Source organism: Pristiophorus japonicus, chromosome 12, assembly GCF_044704955.1.
Source record: "Pristiophorus japonicus isolate sPriJap1 chromosome 12, sPriJap1.hap1, whole genome shotgun sequence".
Lineage (NCBI taxonomy): Eukaryota > Metazoa > Chordata > Chondrichthyes > Pristiophoridae > Pristiophorus > Pristiophorus japonicus.
In genome coordinates this window covers 166,087,579-166,110,558 of record NC_091988.1, presented here as the reverse complement: position 1 = coordinate 166,110,558, position 22,980 = coordinate 166,087,579, and the positions used below count along the sequence as shown (strand labels likewise).

Genomic DNA, 22,980 nt, shown 5'->3' with positions numbered 1-22,980 from the left:
AAACTATCAATTCATATGTAGATGATTTATTCTTCACTGTATCAAGTGCAGTAAACTAACCGTACAGCCATGTTACTGAGTCGTTATTGTGATTAATTACTTATAGTTAGAAATCATGAAAATATAGTAGAGTATATTAGATATTTTCTAATGAGCTCATTTCGAAGCCCTGACAGCGAAGCAAGCAGGGAGTTAAGATGGTAGGCATGTTTAGCTATGTTGCCGACATGTTCCCACCCCCAACTTGCCTGAATTCAGGCACGGGAAGGCCGCCCGCCCCAAAGGAATGGAGACCTAATTTAAATAGTGAATGTCCCTGTGACATCATCATGCGGGACAGGCCATTTTAACTATGGGCCTAACTAAGGGACGCAAAGTCTCGGCCTCACCAGTGAAAGATGGTGGCTGGCAACATCCTGGCCTCAGGCGGCCAAGGTAAGTTAATTAAAAACTTTTTTTATTGTTTCCTTGTGGGCCAGGAGTAGCAGTATTCTTTCTGACCCCACAATAATAACTTGGGTCTCTCCTTCATCCTGTCTTCCCCCCAACTCCCCCCCCACCCCACCCAGAGCATGAGTCTTACGGATCCCCCCTTCCTCACTTATCTTGCCGTTGACTATTTCAGTGGGTCCTGACAGCAGCCTGACAATCTCCCAACACCCACCCCCCTCCGCCTCTCCACCATGAATTTTGACTCCAGCCCGCTGGCTTCGAACACGTAAATGAGACCCCAGAGTTTAAATCTATCGGGCCTCATGCTCCAGTGGGTGGGGCAAGTGGATCGCTGCCCACTTCGGCCTCTGCACCCCCGAGTGCTCAAACCAGCTTCCAACGTATATTTGTGCTTATTAAATAAAAATAGATTCTGCTTATTTCATATTGCTGAATATAAAAGTCTTATTCTGTCTAATCGGCAGTTCCTGGAAACCAGAGAGTGGTGAACCTGTGGAATTCTCTACCACAGGAAGTTGTTGAGGCCAATTCACTAAATATATTCAAAAGGAGTTAGATATAGTCCTTACTACTAGGGGGGATCAAGGGGTTTGGTGAGAAAGCAGGAATGGGGTACGGAGGTTGCACGTTCAGCCATGAACTCATTGAATGGCGGTGCAGGCTCGAAGGGCCGAATGGCCTACTCCTGCACCTATTTTCTATGTTTCTATGAGACACTGAACAGATAACTAGAATTGCTCTCTTTTGGCTCAGTTTTCTTGTCTTCTAGTGACGTCTAGTGGTTACCTTTTGCAACAGCAATGGTAGTTCAAGTTATATATTAGACCAGAATATAGATTCATGTATACCTCATTAGGAAAAAGAATCTAAGAAATGTACTTATCTAGGTATAAGCAGCAGAAATGAAATGCCGTCATCAAAAAGTGAAAGGTGAGCACATCTGTCTCCCATCCCTTCAATTATTTTCTTCTTTCCTTCTACCATTTGTTTAATTTCTTCTATTTTTAGTAACCTTTCTGCCTATGTTACCTCACATACAACCATTCCTAATAATCTGCTTTTTTAAAACTCCTCTCACCACGTTTTAATTTTGTTTTGTTTTCAATGTCTAACCTACTTTGACCTTTTTATTTTTATTATGCCATTTTTATTTTGGTTCCCTTTTGCCTTTCTTTGTTCCTCCTTCTGTCTTGATCTGCATTTGATTTTCTTTAGTCTCCTGAAGACCCGCCTGTACAAAGTGTAAGTTGGAATTCTCGAGGATAAAATGACATTGATTTCGCTCATTCCTCAGGTGCTGTTGGGACACTTCTAGAACACAGCACATTATGCACATGGCCTATATTCGGAATGTTCCACTCTCTGAATACACATCCAATATTAGTTTACCTGTCTTCACCACTTTTGCTTTAACTTTAACTTTCTTTTGCCATCCTGGAATTGTCTGCTACAGCCCCAATTATAATTTTAGCATTTTGGTTCTGGGCAAGAGGAGGATCTGCGAGGTGGGGGGTGGGTGGGCACAACTTTTTAGATTGTAAAATTCAGGAGTGTAATAAATTGATCCATAATGCATCACACTCCCTTAGTTTACACTTTTAGTTCCCTTTCTCTAGCCATAGCAAGGCAGGCTGCATTTCCCGATATCATCCCAACATGACCACCGACGTTTAATGCAGATATCCATATTTGGGCAGATAGATTTAACAGCTACAATCACTTGTGGGAGAAAGCACCAGAAGTGGCGGTGACCAGCGATACGGTTTTTCACCCCTGCTGACCCCAAATTAGCTCAACATTAGACAGAATGGCAGCAGAAAATCCTGCCTAGTGTTTGTAAAATATTGCTAGCAGATCTCCCATGGCTCATTGTGAGTGTATAATCTTATAACAGTAGGTGTGTTACCAACAAAATGTGATAAAGAAAGTGTTACTTTCAGGAAGCGCATGCTAAAAAAGAGAGAAAGGAAGTAGTGAATCCCTCTTTGTATACCTCACTGCCAATGCTCTCTCAAGATGCAACACCACATCATATCCCCTTCTATTTCAGTCAGGCTGCAGTTTGTGACAGCAATTTCTGAAAGTCTAGTGTCTGTTAATTACAAATTCAAAAATGCATGTCTTAACTCCAAAGTTAGCTCTATCTGTTTAATGTTTTTATCTTACTTTCAGAATTGAAGCAAAGCTACATACGGAATAGATCAATCCGTTCAGTAACCATTGAACTTGAGGGAGAAGTTTATGATCTGGATCTAGATGAGGGATTTGACCCAGTTGTGCCAAAGAACATCACTAAAAGAAATGATGTAGCTGACGAAGAAGAAGAGAACATAGGTGAAAGCAGTGGCACTGGCAACAGTAATGAATTAATTGTACCCAGTTCAATTAAAGTCACACATAAGTAAGTTGCCACTTTCCCCCCCCTGTTTATTTAATAGAATTATTATTCTGCAAATATATTCCTTCGTCCATACTGGTATCGTTCATATATTATTCAACAGCTGGGAAGCCAAGAAAATTGATGCGTGTACTCCTTTGTGGGTCTTAATTTAGTGATATTACATTACTTAGCTAACCCTGCCTGTAGGTGAAAGGTCATGGTGCTAACTCACTACATCACAGAGTTCCCCAAGTGCTTCGCCTCATAGGTTTCAGTGGTGATATTTATAGTTATTGACCTGGATTGTCAGGCATCTTTAGAGTTATATAATTTGTGTGAAGAAAAATGACTATTGAATTCATATAGAAATAATGGTGCGTATATTAATGCCATTGACTATCATAATGCAAGAGAAATATCAAGTAATTATATTTTGAGCAAAAGAATAGTGAAAGAATGTACACCTAAAGAGCTAAGATTGTGAACAGAATGAAGGAACAGAGAGATGTAGAGGTGTAGATATACAAGTCGCTATTTTGACTCAAGCCAGGAGTTGGGGGTGCAGGGGCCAAACTATCCAGCCCCTTCGGCGCGTGAGGCCTGGAGGAGATTAACTCCGCGACCTCAGTCACCTGCCCCAACACTGACTCCCAGTCGAAGCCAGCAGGAATGATGTCACTGCCAGTGGGCGGGAGTTGAAGTTTGTGATGGTGGTCAAGCCGCTGAACAGTCCTCAGCAAGTAAGTAAGAAATTGGGGGGGGATTGTAAATCCATGATCAGGCTTGGGAGGAAGCCAGGGGCAGGGGAAGCCCAACATATCCTTGTGAGGACAGGAGGAGAATTCCTGCTCATATTGGAAAATACCACTATATGGCCTCAATTGGAGTATTATAAGTACTTCTGGGCACCCGTTATCAGAAGGTTATAGTTGAAGAAAAACTCAAACAGTGATTTCCCCCCCCCCCCCCACACCCCTCCACTACTGAAGCTAAGAAGGTTAAAGGGCATCTAAGTTTGCAAAATTATAAAACATTTTGAAAGGATAATTAATATAAAAATTAGTTTCACTGGTTATTGAATTGGTAACAAGGGGCCAGAAACTCAACAATGTCACTAGGAGAATGAAAGGGGAAGTTGGGAGAATTGTTTCCCACACAAAAGGTTATGAGAACATGGACTATTTTATCACTGTTGCAACAGGGATTATAACATCATTTCAAGGGGAATGAAAAAGTACTTAAAAAGGAAGGCTGTAAAAGAATACAGTGAAAGGGTAGGGAAATGGGATTCGAATAGACAGCTCCATTTGAAGAACTAATACCACAGAATGGTCTCCTTCTGTGCTGTCATTTCAATGATTTGATGCAATGCTCCTGACTGTCACAATACTTTAAAATGTCGCAACATTACTGAACACCGTGTATGTGTTAAATAACGGCAAGGAACTACACAAACAATTGCTTTGTTATTATCATAGGTGCTACATATTGGCCAATGAGACTGTTCAGTGTGATGGAGATCTGTATAAATCACTTCAAGCATGGAAGGATCACAAATTACACATTGATCATGAGGTTAGTTAGAGAAATAATGAATAGCATATTTCACATCGAAATTTAACAAACCAGTGAAAAATGTAAATCATTTCAGTGATCTCAAAATTAATTATGAATGTTAATTATTATTATGCATAACGTATAGTTTGGAATATTTTTGTGTAAAAAGTATTTTTTTAAATATCTAATTCATTTATACATTTGCATTGAATTCGGCAAATGTTTACACTGTAGATCCAGCTCTTGGTCTGAGATGAACAGTTGGTTTCCCAGCTAAATTTAATGATTCAAAGCAAAAATAAAATTTTAATTAGCAAAAAAAACGTATAATTGAATTAAGTTGAACCTATTTTATGTCAATTATTTTCACAACTCTAAGCTAATACAGTAAATCATTTCAGTGGAAAATCCCAGACTTCAAAATGCTTGTTTTCTGATCTTAGATGTAGCTTTAACTAGGGCCAGAAAGCTAGAGGAGACAAGTCTAAAGTGAGCAAGCCTCAAGCAAGACTTCAGATTAGAAGTGTATTTTTCTCCACAGAGCAGTAGATACATGGAATAAACTCCCAGCAGTTAATGCTATGTCAATTACACATTTTAAAAAGGAGCTAGATGAATCCTTGGTGAAGAATAGGATCAAAGGTTATAAGTATTGATAAGGATGATAAAATACTGTCTGGAATCACGTTAACCTAATCTTACTGGGGCCACCGGAATGGTGCCTGTGGATTGTAGTTAGTCAGCGTTGACTGATGTAGATTGTAATTGTTAAACTGATGTCTTGGGGTTTTGCTTGATTACCTTTGGGCTTCAGGGAAGAATTTTCTAGAGTATTATCTTCTTGAAATAACCTCAAGCTATTCCTCCTCTCAATTAAATAACTTGGATAGGGTGCATATCAGGACAAGCTCAACATGGTCTGCAGGAAAGTGTGGGTTTGATGGGTTAAATGACCTTTTTGCTATTTCAAGTTTTCTTATTTTATTCAAGGGATGACACCATATTTTATTTTAAGTATAATAAATTGAAGTTTACTTTGTACAACCTGCACCACATGAAAGTTTTTGTTGGTGGTTGGATGCTATACGCAGGTAATCCTCCTTTGACCTCTGTCCTTAGATTGAAACCCTCCAAACCAAAATAAAGAACTTACGAGAGGTCAGGGGTCACTTGAAGAAAAAGAGACCTGAAGAATGTGACTGTTCAAGAATGAGGTTTGTTCTGGAATTACAGCTTCCTTTATTGTGTCACTAGAGTAGTCATCAAACCAACTTTCATATAGACTTCCCAAATGCATTCAATTTAATGAGACATGTTAAACAACTGATTGACATTATTGCTTACCATTAAAGTTTATAGAATGTGTCTTTTACTTAATAATTCTCTCCCTTCCCCCTTTTATAATGGTACTTGTTCTTTTATTGTTTTTGTGTGGTTCTGTTTAGCATTTCCCACACTGAGAGTAGACAGGGGTGAGCTGAGCCAAGCTGACAGCCAAAGCTATTCTGTGACAAACAACTATGAGATGCTAAGTGTTGGCTGGAGTGGCACCCTCTTGTAACTTTTCATCACTCCATGTGAGAATATGTCTTGCCCTTCCCTTATAGGTTCACTACATGAGAATTGTAGGCATGAACTTATGGTCCTACCACGACACGGCACAGTGGGTTATCATCCAGGCCTCTTTTTGTTAAATAGGCGCCAAATTTCTGCAGGGTGCAGCGGCTTACTCCCAGTGTAAGTGCAACAGAGGAAGTGGAAAATCGGCTGGGATGCAGATATGCTGGATTCTGGCCTATGCTGCTGGTTTCTGTCAGGACCTGTTTCAGGCAGACCCTCAGTCGACCCAAACATGGCCTATGATGTCAGAGGGGGTGTGACTAGAGAAGGGAATTCCCACATGTGGGATTTTTCTCAGCCTTGGCTTCTTCACTATCAAGCATCTTATACAATTAACATTACACATTCCGAACAGTGAACGTGGGGCAGGCCTGGGAGCAGGTCTAGATTACCAATAAAATTTACCTGCCTATCTTTTAAATTGTCTCCTTTTTAAATGGACTGTATTGAGGCCTAATAAAATACTTGCTCAGCTGGTTGCACTCACAGCTGACCTATCCCACTTTTTCTTTAAGCCCCCTCCCCCTGAAATGCAAGTACTCACCCAACGTATAACGTGACCTCCCCTCACCCGCATTCTTAAACAGGGTCAGGAGCAGTGGTAGTGACCACTGTAATGTACATCAGCTAGTGCAATGGTTCTGTGCATTTTCAGGCCCACACAGTGTTTACAATTTTTCTAATAGCAGCAAGAACGGTCAAACACTGTGTGGGCCTGAAAATGCATGTGCCTCTGTTTGTACTCTTTTGTTTCAGCATGGTGAAGGTGGTGACTTTTTAAAAACACATGTATAATTGGACAGTTACAGGATCCTGAAGCAACCTGTATACTAACACCGTGCACTTAACTGATATTCATGTGTTCAACAAGGCTTTCTGGTGAAATAAGGAAATAATGTAATCCTGGAGATGGAGTGTGAGATTTGGTAAATTGGTGTAAGGGGATACACAATTAGCAAAGTTTTTCAAAGAGTGTACAAAAGGCATGCTATGGAGTTATGTTACAGTAAGGGACAGCTTTCAATAGCATCTATAACCTATTACTAAGTATTTTTAAGTGTGCTTTTGTGGGAAAAGAAGTTGATGATGTTGAAAATTGTAATTGACCATTTACATACGTATTCACATTGCATATAAAATATGTTTGTGCCATCCTCTTTGTGTTCCGTAGTTTTCCCTCTAAACATAAGGGAATGAAAGGAAAGCTCAAGCATAAGGGAGCTAATCATCCCTTCAAGTAAGTTCTTTATTAACTCATATGCTAACGTTGAGGACCAAAGTGTCCAGAACATTGGATACACCCCACTTCAAGCTCATCCTCTAACCTCTCATTTATTGTAGATCGATATAATTGGCTAACTGTTGCTTTCCTTCATCCCACTTTATCTTTTTATGACTTCCCACGAGCAATGTGTTATGACTCAACATTGCCTTGTGTAGGTCACCCTCTCCCAATCACCACCAACAATTGGCTCAAAACCCTTAGTGACTGTATTAGCTTCTGCTTTAAATAAGCATCTCACAGATATGATGCAATTAATGTTTCCCAATCAGATTCATTGAAAAATAAGCCCATTATTAAACGGTGGTGCTTGAGATTGTTTGCTGTTTTGAGGTTGTTTAATTACCTCAAATAATTTTTAACAAACTGATAATATGTTATTGCTTCTGTGATCTCGTACCACATGCTAACAATTAGTGATGTTAAAGTTAAATTGCTATAACGTGTGGAATAATTCTTAGTCTTCAATAGCAGCACTTTATCAGGTGTTTTTGTGAAAGAAATAGTTTCAAATCTTTCTGTAGCACACTAGACTAGAAATTACTGTTGATGAAAAAGAGCAGAGGAGCAGCATACACGTTAAGCTATCATCTGGTGTTGACAACAGTGATTTTAGTCTGTCACAGAACTGGGCAAAATTTCAACACAATTAGAAATATTCATGTTTTTGGGCAAATCATGTGGCTCATGTAATTCAATTAAAACGAAAAACTCGAGAGTGCCAAATTAAAAAAAATGTATGTACATCCTAAAGATCTGCTGTCCTGTTAGTGGAGAATGCCATGTGTCATGTACCATACACCTGAATGTAAATTGGCTGTTTGAGGCTTTGGAGAAAAGTTTGAAAAATAACTTTCAAGTCCTCTGGGTATATTACGGTGTATTTTAGACTGCATAAATGGTAAAGAAATCAGTTCCTTGGTATCCAGCAAAACAACCTTGCATTACAATTCCATGTTTAAATTCCTTTTATTGTTCAGCAATCCAACAAATTCATTTTGTCCTTCAACTCCCCAACAGGCTACTTAAACCTGCAACAGGTTTATAGAAGTCAGAAGGGCACATGCCTGTCCTGACTTCCACCTCTCCAGCAGAGGTTCCTAGCTGGGAGACAGAGAACAAGGTATATTCTGAGATTTTCAGATGCCCAGTTACCAACAGAGGCACTGGGCTGGAATTTGGTGGAGCTAGGCATCTTTCAGTGTGCCTGATATGTTAGACTTCTTCCTGCACCCTTCAGCTCAAAAATATTTTGCCCTGTAAGTTGCTGGATGTGCGAGCTGAAGGCACGGTGAAGGCAACAGGGCATCTGGGACCATGGTGAACAACGCGACCAACAATATTTAAACATTTTTAAAATCTCCAACAACAATTCATTACCTGAAAGAATGAGACTCCAGACTTTTAATTGTTTACTTTCTGGGCAAGAGAGGTTGATCAGCAGTTATTGATAATTATCTTGTTGGTAAAAGGGTACCTGTGCTATTAATTACTAGATTTAACTTTCTGTAAGTTTACTGAGCAACCAGCGGCGGCTCCTTTCGGCCCCATGGTGGAAATTAGCTAGTGCCTCATAAGGCTGCCATGGGCAATGTGCCCCTGAACCCGCCCCAAAGGGAAGTGGAGCCTTTTTAAAATATGCATTGTGTCATGTTTTAATGTGAAATTGTTAATTAAAAAGATCAAGCTGTTACAATTTTTCTGAAGAAGTCTGAGGAGAGAGAATGTTAGCTTCGGAGAGCAGGTTGGAGTGTGGGTGATGGATTGTTAGGTAGGACAGAAGCTATTAGTTCAGCACGTTGTGAAGAGGGAGGGCTTGTAGGCAGGATGTGGTGACACTTGCAACAGGATATGTTTCTGAGCTATTTAGATTTGGAGACTGCTCTTGTATAATGTGTTGTGCAGTGAAACTGACGAATATTTGAAGCTGCACTGTCATGGAGGATGAATTCTTTGATTTGTAAATAAAGCAACTAATTTCTACATGCCAATGGGGTCGATTTACAACTTGCCTCCCAGGTAAAACTGATGTTGTGGATCGGCTGGCAATTGTAGAAACCATCTGATTTTCACTTCCAATGATTTTCATGGAAGTAGAATTCGGGCAGCTTCTCAAATTGGCGGCCTTTCTGTAACATCAGTTTTGTGCCAGGGCAACAAGTTAAGAAGCTATCCCAATATGTCTAAAAATTCCAGTAAAACAATCTATTCATCAACATTAAATCCAAATAGATTATATATAATTATATTATGATGATAATTATTTTCTAGAATTACACCATTACACCATTAAAAAATAGTTTCACAAGCTTGCCAAACCTCTTTGCTGGTTCCTCCAGCTGTTTTCCAGGAATAGAATCACAATTTAGTCGTAAACATTCGGCTTGATGACAGTGAGAAGCCTATTGCATTAAAATAATCCAAACATTTAAATTGATTTTTAGAATTCCAGTAAGTTGTGAAATTATCTTGTTTATAAATAATGCCATTAGTTAACACCAGAAAAATGCCCTCTGAGACCATCAGAATGTTACCAGAGAGTTTTGTGCAGAAAATTAACTAAAAATAAAATTGTCAGTCCCATCCAGACATCTATGCATCCTTTATTATGCTATCTGGAATGATTACATTATACTTGATTTCTCAGTATTATTTAAACAATTTAAGTTCATGTTAATTTAACTTTTTAGGCCTTGTGAATATCCATAACATTAACCCTATTGTTAATGAGTGCAATAAGTAAAAGACTGGATAAAATTAACTGTGAGGGATAAATTTGGTATGCAATTAGAAAAAAAAGTGTCTAATAGCATGCATCAAAGTGATGAGAATATTCTGAGCTTTTGTTCCCTTTTCTGCTCCTAACTGCAGGAAAGGAAACCAGGATAAAAACGAGAATGTTTGGATGTTTAAGGACGAGAGAAAAAGGAAGAAGCTGCGAAAAATGCTAAAGAGGCTGAGAAATAATGATACGTGCAGTATGCCTGGCCTCACCTGTTTCACACATGATAACCAGCACTGGCAGACACCCCCATATTGGACATGTAAGAGCACAGAGCAGAAGTAGAGGTCAGCAGATCGCGGTCTAAACTAATCTGGGTATAACCAGACCTTCATAAACTAGACTTGCATGAAACATGTTATGGATTCCAATTGAAAGCCTATAAGAGAACAAGAATAATTTGCATTTACTGCACTTTTAACAGAGAAAATTGTCTAAGGTGTTTCACATGGGAGCAATAGTGAAAGAGTTAGGAGAAGTGGACCAAAATCACGGTCAAACTTTAAGAAGAATTCTAAAGGTGGGGAGAGGGACAGCAAGATAGGAGGTTCAGGGATGAGTTCCAGAAAGTCGTGCTGTGTGGGTGATGCCTCTGTCACTGATAGTGGAATAGAGTGAGGATGGGTGCACAGAAGGCCCAAGTTGGAAGATTGAAAGGCACAGGAGAAGACATAAGGCTGGAGGTGTTTGCGAAGGTAGTAATGGGATGATATATCAGAAGGATTTGTACATGAAGATTTTAAATGACAGTGGTGGTGAAGAGGGAGCCAATGAAAGTTAGTGAGGAGGGTGATGGAGAAGCACGATTCTGTGCAGATAAAATACAGGAAGTGGAGTTTTAACCAAGTCAGATTTTGTGCAGGGTATAGCTTGGGAATTCAGCAAGGAGAGAATTGATGAAGTCTAATATAGAGGTAAGAATATGATGGATAAGTGTTTCAGTGGCAGTGGAAGTCAGGTAGAGATGGAGATGGGTGATGTTGTGGAGCTGAAAGTAAATAATTTTGGTGAATAATAGAATAGGGGGGTTGAGCATTAGCTCTGGATCAAAACAGAATAGTGAGGTTGCCCATCATTTGGTTCCGCCTGAGTGAGATGACAAGACTGCAGAGATTTTGTCAGGAGCTGAATAAAATAACTTTGATCTTCTCAATGTTCAATTTGAGGAAATCCTGGTTCATTCACAAGTTGATGTTGGATAGACAGTCTGAAATATGAAGGTGGTTCTAGTCAATTTAAATAATGACGAGTTAGAGGTGGGTGTCGTCGTCATATATGTGGAAACTGACTTTTTTTATCCAACTTATCTCTTGCTTTAGTGGGACCATTCTGTGCTTGTACCAGTGCAAATAACAACACCTATTGGTGTCTGAGGACCTTTAATGAGACACAAAACTTTCTGTTCTGTGAGTTTGCCACTGGTTTCCTGGAGTACTTTGATCTCAACACAGACCCTTACCAGGTAAAATGAATCATCAGTTCTACGGAGAGTATTGAACTGCTCTGGAATGTTTCAATAACTTTGGTTGTCGAGGTTATGACATTAAATGAAAATAACTCAAGTCACCTCCCAGCATTTGTGCTTTAATTTTAGGAATTTCACAAAAGCTGGCCAATTGCAACAAATTGAATTGTTTATCATCATCATAGGCAGTCCCTCGAACGAGGATGACTTGCTTCCACATGAGTTCACAGATGTTTCAATGGAGGACCCAATATTCCAGTCCTGAATTCCAATTGAATTGGGTGGAAAATGCATGTGCGTGTATTTTTTTAAAAAGTGTGGTGACCGTTACACATCAGCCACCATATAAGCTTGACAGAGCTCAGCCTTTATCCAGTGGCAAGGATTAACCAGGACGACTGGAGACCTGCTCTGCTGCACGGACCTAGTGCGCACACATATGAGGTGGTAAGATAACGGAACTAAAGGCAGATAAATCCCTTGGCCCTGATGGCTTGAATCCTAAGGTCTTAAGAGAAGTAATGGCAGGGATTGTGGATGCATTGGTTGTAATTTACCAAAATTTCCTGGATTCTGGGGAGGTCCCAGCAGATTGGAAAACTGCAAATGTAATGCCCCTATTTAAAAAAGGAGGCAGACAAAAAGCAGGAAACTATAGACCAGTTAGCCTAACATCTGTGGTTGGGAAAATGTTGGAGCCCATTATTAAAGAAGCAGTAACAGGACATTTGGAAAAGCAAAATTCGGTCAGGCAGAGACAGCATGGATTTATGAAGGGGAAGTCATGTTTGACAAATTTGCTGGAATTCTTTGAGGATATACCAAACAGGGTGGATAAAGGGGAACCAGTGGATGTGGTGTATTTGGACTTCCAGCAGGCATTTGACAAGGTGCCACATAAAAGATTACTGCACAAGATAAAAGTTCACGGGGTTGGGGATAATATATTAGCATGGATAGAGGATTGGCTAACTAACAGAAAACAGAGAGTCGGGATAAATGGTTCATTCTCTGGTTGGCAATCAGTAACTAGTGGAGTGCCGCAGGGATCAGTGCTGGGACCCCAATTATTTACAATCTATATTAACGACTTGGAAGAAGGTGCTGAGTTAATGTAGCAAAGTTTGCTGATGATACAAAGATGGGAGGAAATGCAATGTGTGAGGAGGACACACAAAATCTGCAAAAGGACATAGACAGGCTAATTGAGTGGGCAAAAATTTGGCAGATGGAGTATAATATTGGAAAGTGTGAGGTCATGCACTTTGGCAGAAAAAAATTAAAGAGCAAGTTATTGTTTAAATGGAGAAAGATTGCAAAGTGCTGCAGTACAGCGGGACCTGGGGGTACTTGTGCATGAAACACAAAAGGATAGTATGCAGGTACAGCAAGTGATCAAGAAGGGCAATGGAATCTTGGCCTTTATTGCAAAGGGGATGGAGTATAAAAGCAGGGAAGTCTTGCTACAGTTATACAAGGCATTGTTGTGGCCACACATGGAATACTGCGTGCAGTTTTGGTTTCCATATTTACAACAGGATATATTTGCTTTGTTTACACCTGTTAGTTGTATTGCACATTTCTAATTGTTATATGCACCGGTTAGGGGGCAGGTTGGAGGCCCTCTTCGAGGGATTGCTCCTGGGTCTGGCCAAGGTGGCCATTAACCGGTCCAGGCAGCGGGCGGTCGAGGGGGTCGTTCAGCCCGATTGCCTGCCTCTCTTCCACGGCTACCTTCATGCCAGGGTGTCTCTAGAAATGGAGCATGCAGTGTCCACCGGTACGCTCGCGGCCTTCTGTGAGAGGTGGGCACTGGATGGATAGGATCATTATCACCCCCGGCAAATAGATTTTAATTTAACCATTTAAAGTTTCAAAAGGTTTTATTAATTTGTCGGTTCCTATAATAAAGGGGCACTTGTGTTGTGTGTCTGTAAAGCATGCACTCCCATGTTCCGCCACCAGGGAATGCATCCCCTGAAGTCCCAAGGGATCCCAGCATCCCTTGGGAGCACTGTATATAAACTGGCCCCCTAAGGCCTGTTCCTCACTCTGGAGTGTCTTAATAAAGACTGAGGTCACTGTTACTTTAACCTCCCTGTGTGCAGTCTCATCTGTGTTAGGAACACAATAACTGGCAACGAGTATATGAATTCAACGCAAAGATGCAGCAAACTGTGGGCATCCTGGAGAAGTTCTTGGAGGGTGAGGACTGGGAAGCCTATGTCGAACAGCTAGACCAGTACTTTGTAGCCAACGAGCTGGACGGAGAAGAAAGCGCTGCAAAAAGAAGAGCGGTCCTTCACACAGTCTACGGGGCACCAACCTACAGCCTCATGAAGAATCTTCTGGCTCCGGTGAAACCCACAGATAAGTTGTATGAGGAGCTGTGTACACTGGTTCGGGAGCATCTTAACCCGAGGGAGAGCGTGCTGATGGCGAGGTATCGGCTCTACACGTGCCAGCGATCTGAAGCTAAGGCGACTTGCAGGACAATGTGAGTTTGATGGCTACCTGGAGCAGATGCTCAGAGACTTTTTTGTACTGGGCATTGGCCACGAGACCATCCTACGAAAACTTTTGACTGCAGAGACACTGACCCTCAGTAAGGCCATTGCGATAGCACAGGTGTTTATGTCCACCAGTGATAACACCACACAAATCTCTCAGCATCCAAGTGCTAGCAATGTTCATAAATTAACTGGAACTGTGTTTGCGAGCAGAAATGTACAGGGCAGAAACCACGAGTCTGAAACTGCCAGCAGGCCTTGGGTGACCCAGATGACTCATAGTCCGCAACACAGGATGAATGCAAGGCAATTCACACCTTGTGATGTTATGGAGGCTTCCATTTAGCCTATTCATACCGCTTCAAAGGGTATGTTTGCAAGAGCTGTGGAACAATGGGGCACCTCCAACGAGCTTGCAGACGAGCTACAAGCTCTGCGAAACCTGCTAACCACCATGTGGCAGAGGAAGATCGGTCCATGGTGGATCAAAGCAATTTCGAGCCTCAGAGAGAGGAGGCAGATGCTGAAGTACACGGGGTGCACACATTTTCGACGAAATGGCCAGCTATAATGCTAAATGTAAAATTGAATGGCTTACCCATAGCCATGGAACTGGACACTGGCGCTAGCCAATCCATTATGAGTAAAAAGATGTTTGAGAGACTGTGGTGCAACAAGGCACTCAGACCAGCCCTGAGCCCCATCCACACAAAACTGAGAATGTACACCAAAGAGCTTATCACTGTCCTGGGCAGCGCCATGGTCAAGGTCACCTACGAGGTCACGGTGGATGAACTGCCACTCTGGATTGTCCCGGGCGATGGCCCCGCCTTGCTTGGAAGGAGCTGACTGGGCAAAATCCGCTGGAATTCGGATGACATCCGAGCGCTATCACATGTCGAGGAGGCCTCATGTACCCAGGTTCTTAACAAATTTCCTTCCCTTTTTGAGCCTGGCATTGGAAACGTTTCCGGGGCAAAAGTGTGGATCCACTTGGTCTCAGAGGCACGACCCATTCACCACAAGGCACGAGCAGTACCTCACACGATGAGGGAGAGAGTGGAAATTGAGCTGGACAGGCTGCAACGCGAGGGCAACATTTCCCCAGTGGAATTCAGCGAGTGGGCCAGACCGATTGTTCCAGTACTCAAAAGTGATGGCACGGTCAGGATTTGCGGTGATCATAAAGTAACTATTAATCGTTTCTCGCTACAGGACCAATACCCGCTACCTAAGGCAGACAACCTATTTGCGACGCTGGCAGGCGGCAAGACATTCACCAAGCTCGACCTGACTTCGGCCTACAAGACGCAGGAGCTGGAGGAGTCTTCGAAGGGCCTCACCTGCATCAACACGCACAAGGGACTGTTCATCTACAACAGATGCCCGTTTGGAATTCCGTCGGCTGCAGCGATCTTCCAGAGAAACATGGAGAGCCTATTCAAGTCTACCATGCGCGGTGGTTTTTCAGGACGATATATTGGTCACGGGCCAGGACACCGTCGAGCACCTACAAAACCTGGAGGAGGTCTTCCAGCGACTGGATCATGTAGGACTGCGGCTGAAGAGGCCAAAAGCGCCTTCATCGCAACAGAAGTGGAGCTTTTGGGCAGAAAGATCGCGGTGGATGGCATTCGGCCCACAGACGCCAAGACAGAGGCTATCAGGAACGCGCCCAGGCCACAGAACGTCACGGAGCTGCGGTCGTTCCTGGGGCTCCTCAACTATTTTGGTAACTTCCTACCAGGGTTAAGCACCCTCTTAGAGCCCCTACATGTGTTATTGCGTAAAGGTGAGAACTGGGTATGGGGGAAAAAATCAAGTAATTGCTTTTGAGAAAGCCAGAAACATTTTATGCTCCAACAAGCTGCTTGTATTGCATAACCCGTGTAAACGACTTGTGCTGGCATGTGAAGTCGTACGTACGGAGTCGGGTGTGTATTACAACAAGCTAATGCTGCGGGGAAGTTGCAACCTGTCGCCTATGCCTCCAGGAGCTTGTCTAAGGCCCAGAGGGTCTGCAACATGATTGAGAAAGAGGCATTAGCGTGTGTGTTCGGGGTAAAGAAAATGCATTAGTACCTGTTTGGTCTCAAATTTGAGCTGGAGACTGACCACAAGCCCCTCATATCCCTGTTCACAGAAAACAAGGGGATAAATACTAATGCCTCAGCCCGCATACAAAGGTGGGCACTCGCGCTATCAGCGTATAACTATACCATCCGCCACAGGCCAGGCACCAAGAAATGTGCGGATGCTCTGTCGGCTACCATTGCCTACCACGGGGGTGGAAATGGTGCAGCCTGCAAACTTGTTGATGGTGGCGCAGCCTGCAGACTTGTTGATGGTCATGGAAGCATTTGAAAATGATAAATCACCTGTCATGGCCCGCCAGATTAGGACTTGGACCAGCCAAGATCCTCTGCTGTCCCTAGTAAAAAATTGTGTACTGCATGGGAGCTGGGCCAGCATCCCTGTTGAAATGCAAGAGCTAATCAAGCCATTCCAGCGACGAAAGGAAGAGCTGTCCATTCAGGCAAATTGCCTGTTGTGGGGTAACCACGTAATGCAACCCAAAAAGGGCAGGAAGACGTTCATCTCGGATCTCCATAGCACACACCCGAGTATAGTAATGATGAAAGCGATAGCCAGATCCCATGTGTGGTGGCCCGGTATCAACTCTGACTTAGAGTCCTGTGTATGGCAATGCAGCATGTGTGCTCAGTTGAGCAACGCGCCCAGAGAGGCACCACTAAGTTTGTGGTCCTGGCCCTCCAGACCATGGTCAAGAATCCATGTCGACTATGTGGGCCTGTTTCTCGGTAAAATGTTCCTGGTGGTGGTGGATGCTTTTTCAAAATGTGAAATGTGAAATAATGTCGGGAAGCACCGCCACCGCCACCATTGAAAGCCTGAGGGCCATGTTTGCCACCCACGGCCTGCCTGACATACTGATCAGTGACAACGGGCCATGTTTCACCAGTGCCGAATTTAAAGAATTCATGACCCGCAATGGGATCAAACATGTCACCTTGGCCCCATTTAAACCAGCCTCCAGTGGGCAGGCAGAGCGGACAGTACAAACCATCAAACAGAGCCTTAAATGAGTCACAGAAGGCTCACTCCAAACCCGCCTGTCCCGAGCACTGCTCAGCTACCGCACGAGACCCCACTCGCTCACAGGGGTGCCCCTGGTTGAGCTACTCATGAAAAGGACATTTAAAACCAGACTCTCGTTGGTTCACCCCAACCTGCATGATCAGGTAGAGAGCAGGCGGCAGCAACAAAATGTAAACGATGGTCGCGCCACTGTGTCACGGGAAATTGATGTGGATGACCCTGTGTATGTGCTAAACTATGGACATGGTCCCAAGTGGATCGCGGGCACTGTGATAGCTAAAGAAGGGAATAGGATGTTTGTAGTCAAACTAGACAATGGAAAAATTTGCAGAAAGCACCTGGACCAAACGAGACTGCGGTTCACAGACTGCCCTGAACAACTCACAGCAGACACCACCTTTTTTGAGCCCACAACACACACCCAAAGGATCAACGACACCACGCCGGACCAGAAAATCAAACCCATCGTGCCCAACAGCCCAGCAAGGCCAGGCTCACCTAGCAGCCCTGCAGGGCCATCAACCCGCCAGCCCAGCGAGGGCACAGCCAACACACCAGAACAGACATTTATACCGAGGCGGTCCACCAGGGAAAGAAAGGCTCCCGACCGCCTCACCTTGTAAATAGTTTTCACTTTGACGGGGAGTGATGTTGTGTATCTGTAAAGCATGCACTCCCATGTTCTGCCACTAGGGAGCGCATCCCCTGAAGTCCCAAGGGATCCCAGCATCCCTTGGGAGCACTGTATATAAGCCTGTTACTCACTTTGGAGTGTCTTAATAAAGACTGAGGTCACTGTTACTTTAACCTCTCTGTGTGCATTCTCATCTGTGTTAGGAACACAACAACTTGATTTTAAAGTCTTACACAAAATAGTTGTAATTGTTACATGCTCAATCTGATATGGAAGCTATGAGTGGCTAAGCAGTTGTTCTTAAATGAAAATAATTTTCAGTACTGTTCCATTCATTGATACTAGCTTCATGGCACTCTGCATTTCAGCAAATCCCTCCAACAGCAAGCAGTGAGGTTTGAGGTGTTCTGCTGCACCTGCTGCAGTCTCCTCACAGTGATGCTGAGGTTGAACCTAATATCTTGTGCTCTTGTATCTACTTGCATCTAAAGACAGGCCAAGTTGTATGGCAATCCTTTGCTTATGGAATACTGCCCCCTCCGCTTGCTTCTTCTCAGTTTTGAATATCACCTGGTGTTCCTTCCTCAAAGTCACTAATAGTAGTAGAGATATTGGGCCCAAGTTTCCACATGATTTGCGCCTGATTTTTAGGAGCAACTGGTGGAGAACGGACTATCTTAGAATTCGCAATTCTCCACATTTTTTTTTCTGCAGTTCTAGTCAGGTAGAACAGTTCTACTTTGGAACAGAATTTTTTCTTCAAAGGGGGCGTGTCCGACCACTGACGCCTGATTTGAAAGTTTCCACAGTGAAAATGTACTCCAAACTAAAGTAGAATGGAGCAAGTGAAGATTTTTGTAGAACTGAAAAAACCTGTTCTACACATTAAAAAATCAGGCGCAGGTTACAAATCAGGCGTCCAGAACGAGGTGGAGGGGGGGAAGGGAACTCATTAAATTCTACAATCAATCCTTATTTATACTTATACAAATATTATACAAATAAATCCAACCTGAATAAACATTTATAAGCAAAGAAAAGATTAAATAAACCATCTTCCTATCTGTGTGAAAGTGCTTCAGCCAGGGAGAATGCTGCAGCAAGCCTCACAAAACGAGGGAGCCGACCGAACACGGGCCGGGGGTGGGGTGGGGGGGGGAGGAGGAGGGAGACGCCAACCGAATGCGGGCGGGGGCGGGGGGTGGGGGTGGAAGGGAATGGAGCCGTTCCAGGCGGCTGGCGGGAAAGAGAGAAGGCTGCAGGAAGCCTCAGAAATTGAGGAGCCATTTCCCGACGGCAAAAGGGGGAGCTCGTCGGGAAACGGCTGCCTCAACTTTCTGAGGCTTCCTGCAGCCTTCTCACTGCTACAAGAAGCCTCTGTGCTGATGGCAATGTACTTTTATTAAAAAATGTTCAAAAACTAAACAGCTACAAAGAACTACAAAATGGCCGAGTGCCAATGTTTTTTTCACACTGAGCATGCGCGAACGCTCCAATGCGCACGTGCAGCGTTGCCGGCAGGAAAAAAACTAATTTAAATAGTACCCGCCCCCTCCCACTTACAAAATCGGCGCGAGTGTAGGCTCCGCCCCCCCTGGGCGCCGTGCCAAACAGACAAGGAGCTGCAAAGCGCTCCAGAATCGCTCGTTTTTTTTCCGCCGCCGTTTTAGGCGCGAAAAACGGGCGCCCAGCTAGGAGGGGCGCCCGTTTTTTATCATGTGGAAACTTGGGCCCATTATGTTAAACTTGTATAGAAACTTGGTTAGACCTGGTCTGGTCTCCATATTATAAAAAGGATATAGAGGCACTGGAGAAAGAACAAAAAAGATTTCCAGAATGATACCAGAAATGAGAGCTATTAATTATCAGGAAAGATTGTCCAGGCTGGGGTCATTTTTCTAGAAAAGAGGGGTGACCTGATAGAGGTCTTCAAGATTATGAAAGGGTTCGATAGGGTAGATGCAGAGAAGATGTTTCCACTTGTGGGGGATACCAGAACTAGAGACCATAAATATAAGATAGTTACTAATTCATCCAATAGGGAATTGAGGAGAAACTTCCTTACCCAGAGAGTGGTTAAAATGTGGAACTCGCCACCAAAGGGAGTAGTTGAGGTGACTAGCATAGATGCATGCAAGGGGAAGCTAGATAAGCACGAGATACAGACAGATATGTTGATGGGATTCAATGAAGAGGGGTGAGAGGAAGCTCGTGTGGAGCATAAACTTCGGTATGGACCTGCTGGACTGAATAGCCTGTTTATGTGCTATAAATACTTTGTATTGCTTTGATATTTTGACTAGTGCTGAATGCAGGCATAGTGCTTGATACAACCTGTTGCCATGTGCTCAGGTGCAAAGTACCATGGAGGTGGTGGCAACTTCATAGCCTCCTGCAGGGGGATCTCAAAGCAGTGAGGGATGAAGCACAGAACAGCGTTCACATACAAGTCTATAATTGATGCTAGAGACCTCAGATATGGATACTTAGTTACAGGAAACTAGCTACTGGATTGCAAAGCTTTAGAAATTGTTTGCAAAGAATACTGATGGCAGGCTGTATCTACATCACCAACACCCTGGGAACTATTCTTATACAGCCCACTAGGACTCCAGCTATGGTGCCCAGCACCAGTGACATGGTTACACAAACGGCCACTGAACTGGCGGCCTCCCACTCCAGCCAGGCCCCACAAAGGTTTGAGCAGATGCCTGAGAGTGGGCAGACTCTGGCAGCCGCTGCATTGTCACACATTACTCTGGCTGTTGCAATGATATCTAGGCCTCCCACACCCAGAGATCAATCTACTCCCACCTACCATCTTTCGTCCAACTATAATATCTCAGAGAGTGGTAATAACAGCCACTCCAGTAGGTCCCAACACTATCTGCCATGGCAGCTGCTCCACCCACTTGAGGAACACTTCATCACAGGTTAAGGCAAAACAAAAAATTGAGCACACTCTCGCCACTCTCTGGGAAATTATAGTTGGATGAACGATGGTAGGTGAGAGAAGACTTTGCCTACTGGAAGTAGTTCTAAATGAACACTCTTTCTAACTGAGCCTGATCCTTTGAGTCCAATCCTCCCAACTTTCCGAGATGCTACTTGTATTGCTGCACCTATTCTGTCACTTTAAATGCAAGTGTAGCATAGCAAAAGTGCTAATTCTGCAAAAAGGAAGCACAAGATGTCTAAAAAGCTTTACAAAATCATCATTACAAAAACTTGAAAATGCTGCCCGGGGAAAAAAACAAATTTGAAAATGTTGGCAAAACAACAACTTTAAGAGGACAAAAGCAAAATACTGCTTCCTCTGGAATATAAAAACAAAACGCTGGAAATCTCAGCAGGTCAGGCAGCATCTGTGGAGAGGAAGCAGATTTAACGTTTCGGGTCGATGACCCTTCGTGCTTTAAGAGGGCCTTCTGAGTAGGCCATCTTCTGTAACAGTGATGTGGCCAGGCTTTATCAGTAAAGCTAATGCTGTGGGCAGAGCAACATCCAAACTAATTAAATTGGCCATGGGACCTGATTCACTTCATTGAGATAATGGCCCAGAAATTCTTCTGGGGGTCTTCCCGCGGGCAATTGCCTCCTCGCTGCATATTTTTTTACAAATTTACCTGGTGGTCTAGGGGGCGCCCTGATTTCCGATGGGGAGGCCTTCTCCTCCCGTGCTGCGAAGCGCGCTCCTGAGCAGAGGGTCCCGACGCAGAAGATGCAGTTATGTGTGACTGCTCAGCCAATCAGGTAAGTATTTCACAGGTTCCCATGAATAGCACTGAGACACATGTATCTGAGTTCTCAGTGCTATTAATGGGAACAAAAGCAATCACACAAAATAATAAAAAATAAAAAACAGACCATACATATTTAAAATTAATTGGAATTAAAGTTATTATGTAGTATAAAAATAAAATATTTTCCCGATTTAAAATTTTTTTTTAAATTATGGTTAAAAATAACCTTACCATAGTGGGGAGGGTTTTTAAGAATAAAAGGTGTTTTTATAACTTTATTTTCAAATGTTTTTGTCTATTTTTAAACATTTGCACCTGTTTTTTCAGATGCAAGATTTTTGAGGACATTTGCTGGGCAAGATATCCGTAAATATCGGAATTCTTGCCCTGCAAATGTCCTCGCTTTCGATCTGCGGATGATCTCTCAAGCTAGAAACTTGACAGATCGGAAAAGCCGGCTTTCAGCGCATGCACATTGCGCACTGAAAACTGGCTTTTCCGATGCCTTCCCGGGTCCGTAGAAACTTCGTACAGACCCGGGACATCGGAATTCCAGCACCAATAATATGGGGCCTGTTCATGCCAGTTTCACAACCTCTGTGAATTCCCCCAAACTGCATCTTGAAAACTTAGGCTAGCACTGAACTGTGGCTAATAAAATAGTAATTCTTGAAAGAGAAAAATGAGCAGTTATGCCAGTGTAGACTGCAGATGACCTCCAGAGTTTAATGAAATTCTAATGTGCGAATCCTAGCAGTGCAGTCCAAGTTAAATTATTTTAATGCATAAATAATTAACGTTCTTTTTAATGAAAGTTCATATTTTCCATTTGTAGCTGATGAATGCAGTGAACACATTAGATCGAGATGTTTTGAACCAGTTACATGTGCAACTTATGGAGTTACGAACCTGCCATGGCTTTAAACAGTGTAACCCACGGACCAGAAATATGGACACAGGTACAGATACCTATCGGTATCCCCATTATAAATTATGGTGCATGTATGAAAGTTGACTGCTATATCGTAACTTTTACACTTAAAATTAATTATTTTACTTTTGAACAGGTGAAAAGAATTATTAATGTTCTTTAAGTTTGTAATTTATGGATCACACGATAGAAAAATGAAAGGCTGGCTAATAGTTCAGTAAAAATATTGTAGCTGAGATGCAGTGCAGATTAATAATGGTAATTACATTAAAGAGCTGTCAACTTGGTAATACAACTGATTCAGAAGTTAATACCCTTATTAAAATTTATGGTTGGCACTGTCAGAATAATTATCTAGACTCGGAGTTAATTTCCCACATATTGACTTCCACAGGGACTAAGCCTGGGCTAAGTAATTTTTTAAATAAATCTTAGGCCTCTTTCAGTGAACAAGCCAGAAGAGTTTGGAGCAGCAGATCATTCTGTTTGGACCTAGAAGCTGA

The 22,980-nt window shown here is 42.8% G+C and overlaps 1 protein-coding gene across 5 annotated transcripts in view; it reads left to right on the top strand.

Moving 5' to 3' along the window:
• LOC139277536 (extracellular sulfatase Sulf-2-like) overlaps positions 1 to 22,980 on the top strand; it is a 383,019-nt gene that overhangs the window by 352,772 nt on the left and 7,267 nt on the right. For 3 of the 5 annotated variants that reach the window (XM_070896109.1, XM_070896110.1, XM_070896111.1), the window contains 7 exons: positions 2,626 to 2,854; positions 4,312 to 4,408; positions 5,510 to 5,604; positions 7,182 to 7,247; positions 10,164 to 10,336; positions 11,394 to 11,536; positions 22,382 to 22,505. In XM_070896109.1, coding sequence (XP_070752210.1) covers positions 2,626 to 2,854; positions 4,312 to 4,408; positions 5,510 to 5,604; positions 7,182 to 7,247; positions 10,164 to 10,336; positions 11,394 to 11,536; positions 22,382 to 22,505 — 927 coding nt within the window. Of the gene's footprint in view, positions 1 to 2,625; positions 2,855 to 4,311; positions 4,409 to 5,509; positions 5,605 to 7,181; positions 7,248 to 10,163; positions 10,362 to 11,393; positions 11,537 to 22,381; positions 22,506 to 22,980 lie in introns of those variants that run through there. The other 2 variants (XM_070896112.1, XR_011596105.1) reach the window with 2 other exon arrangements.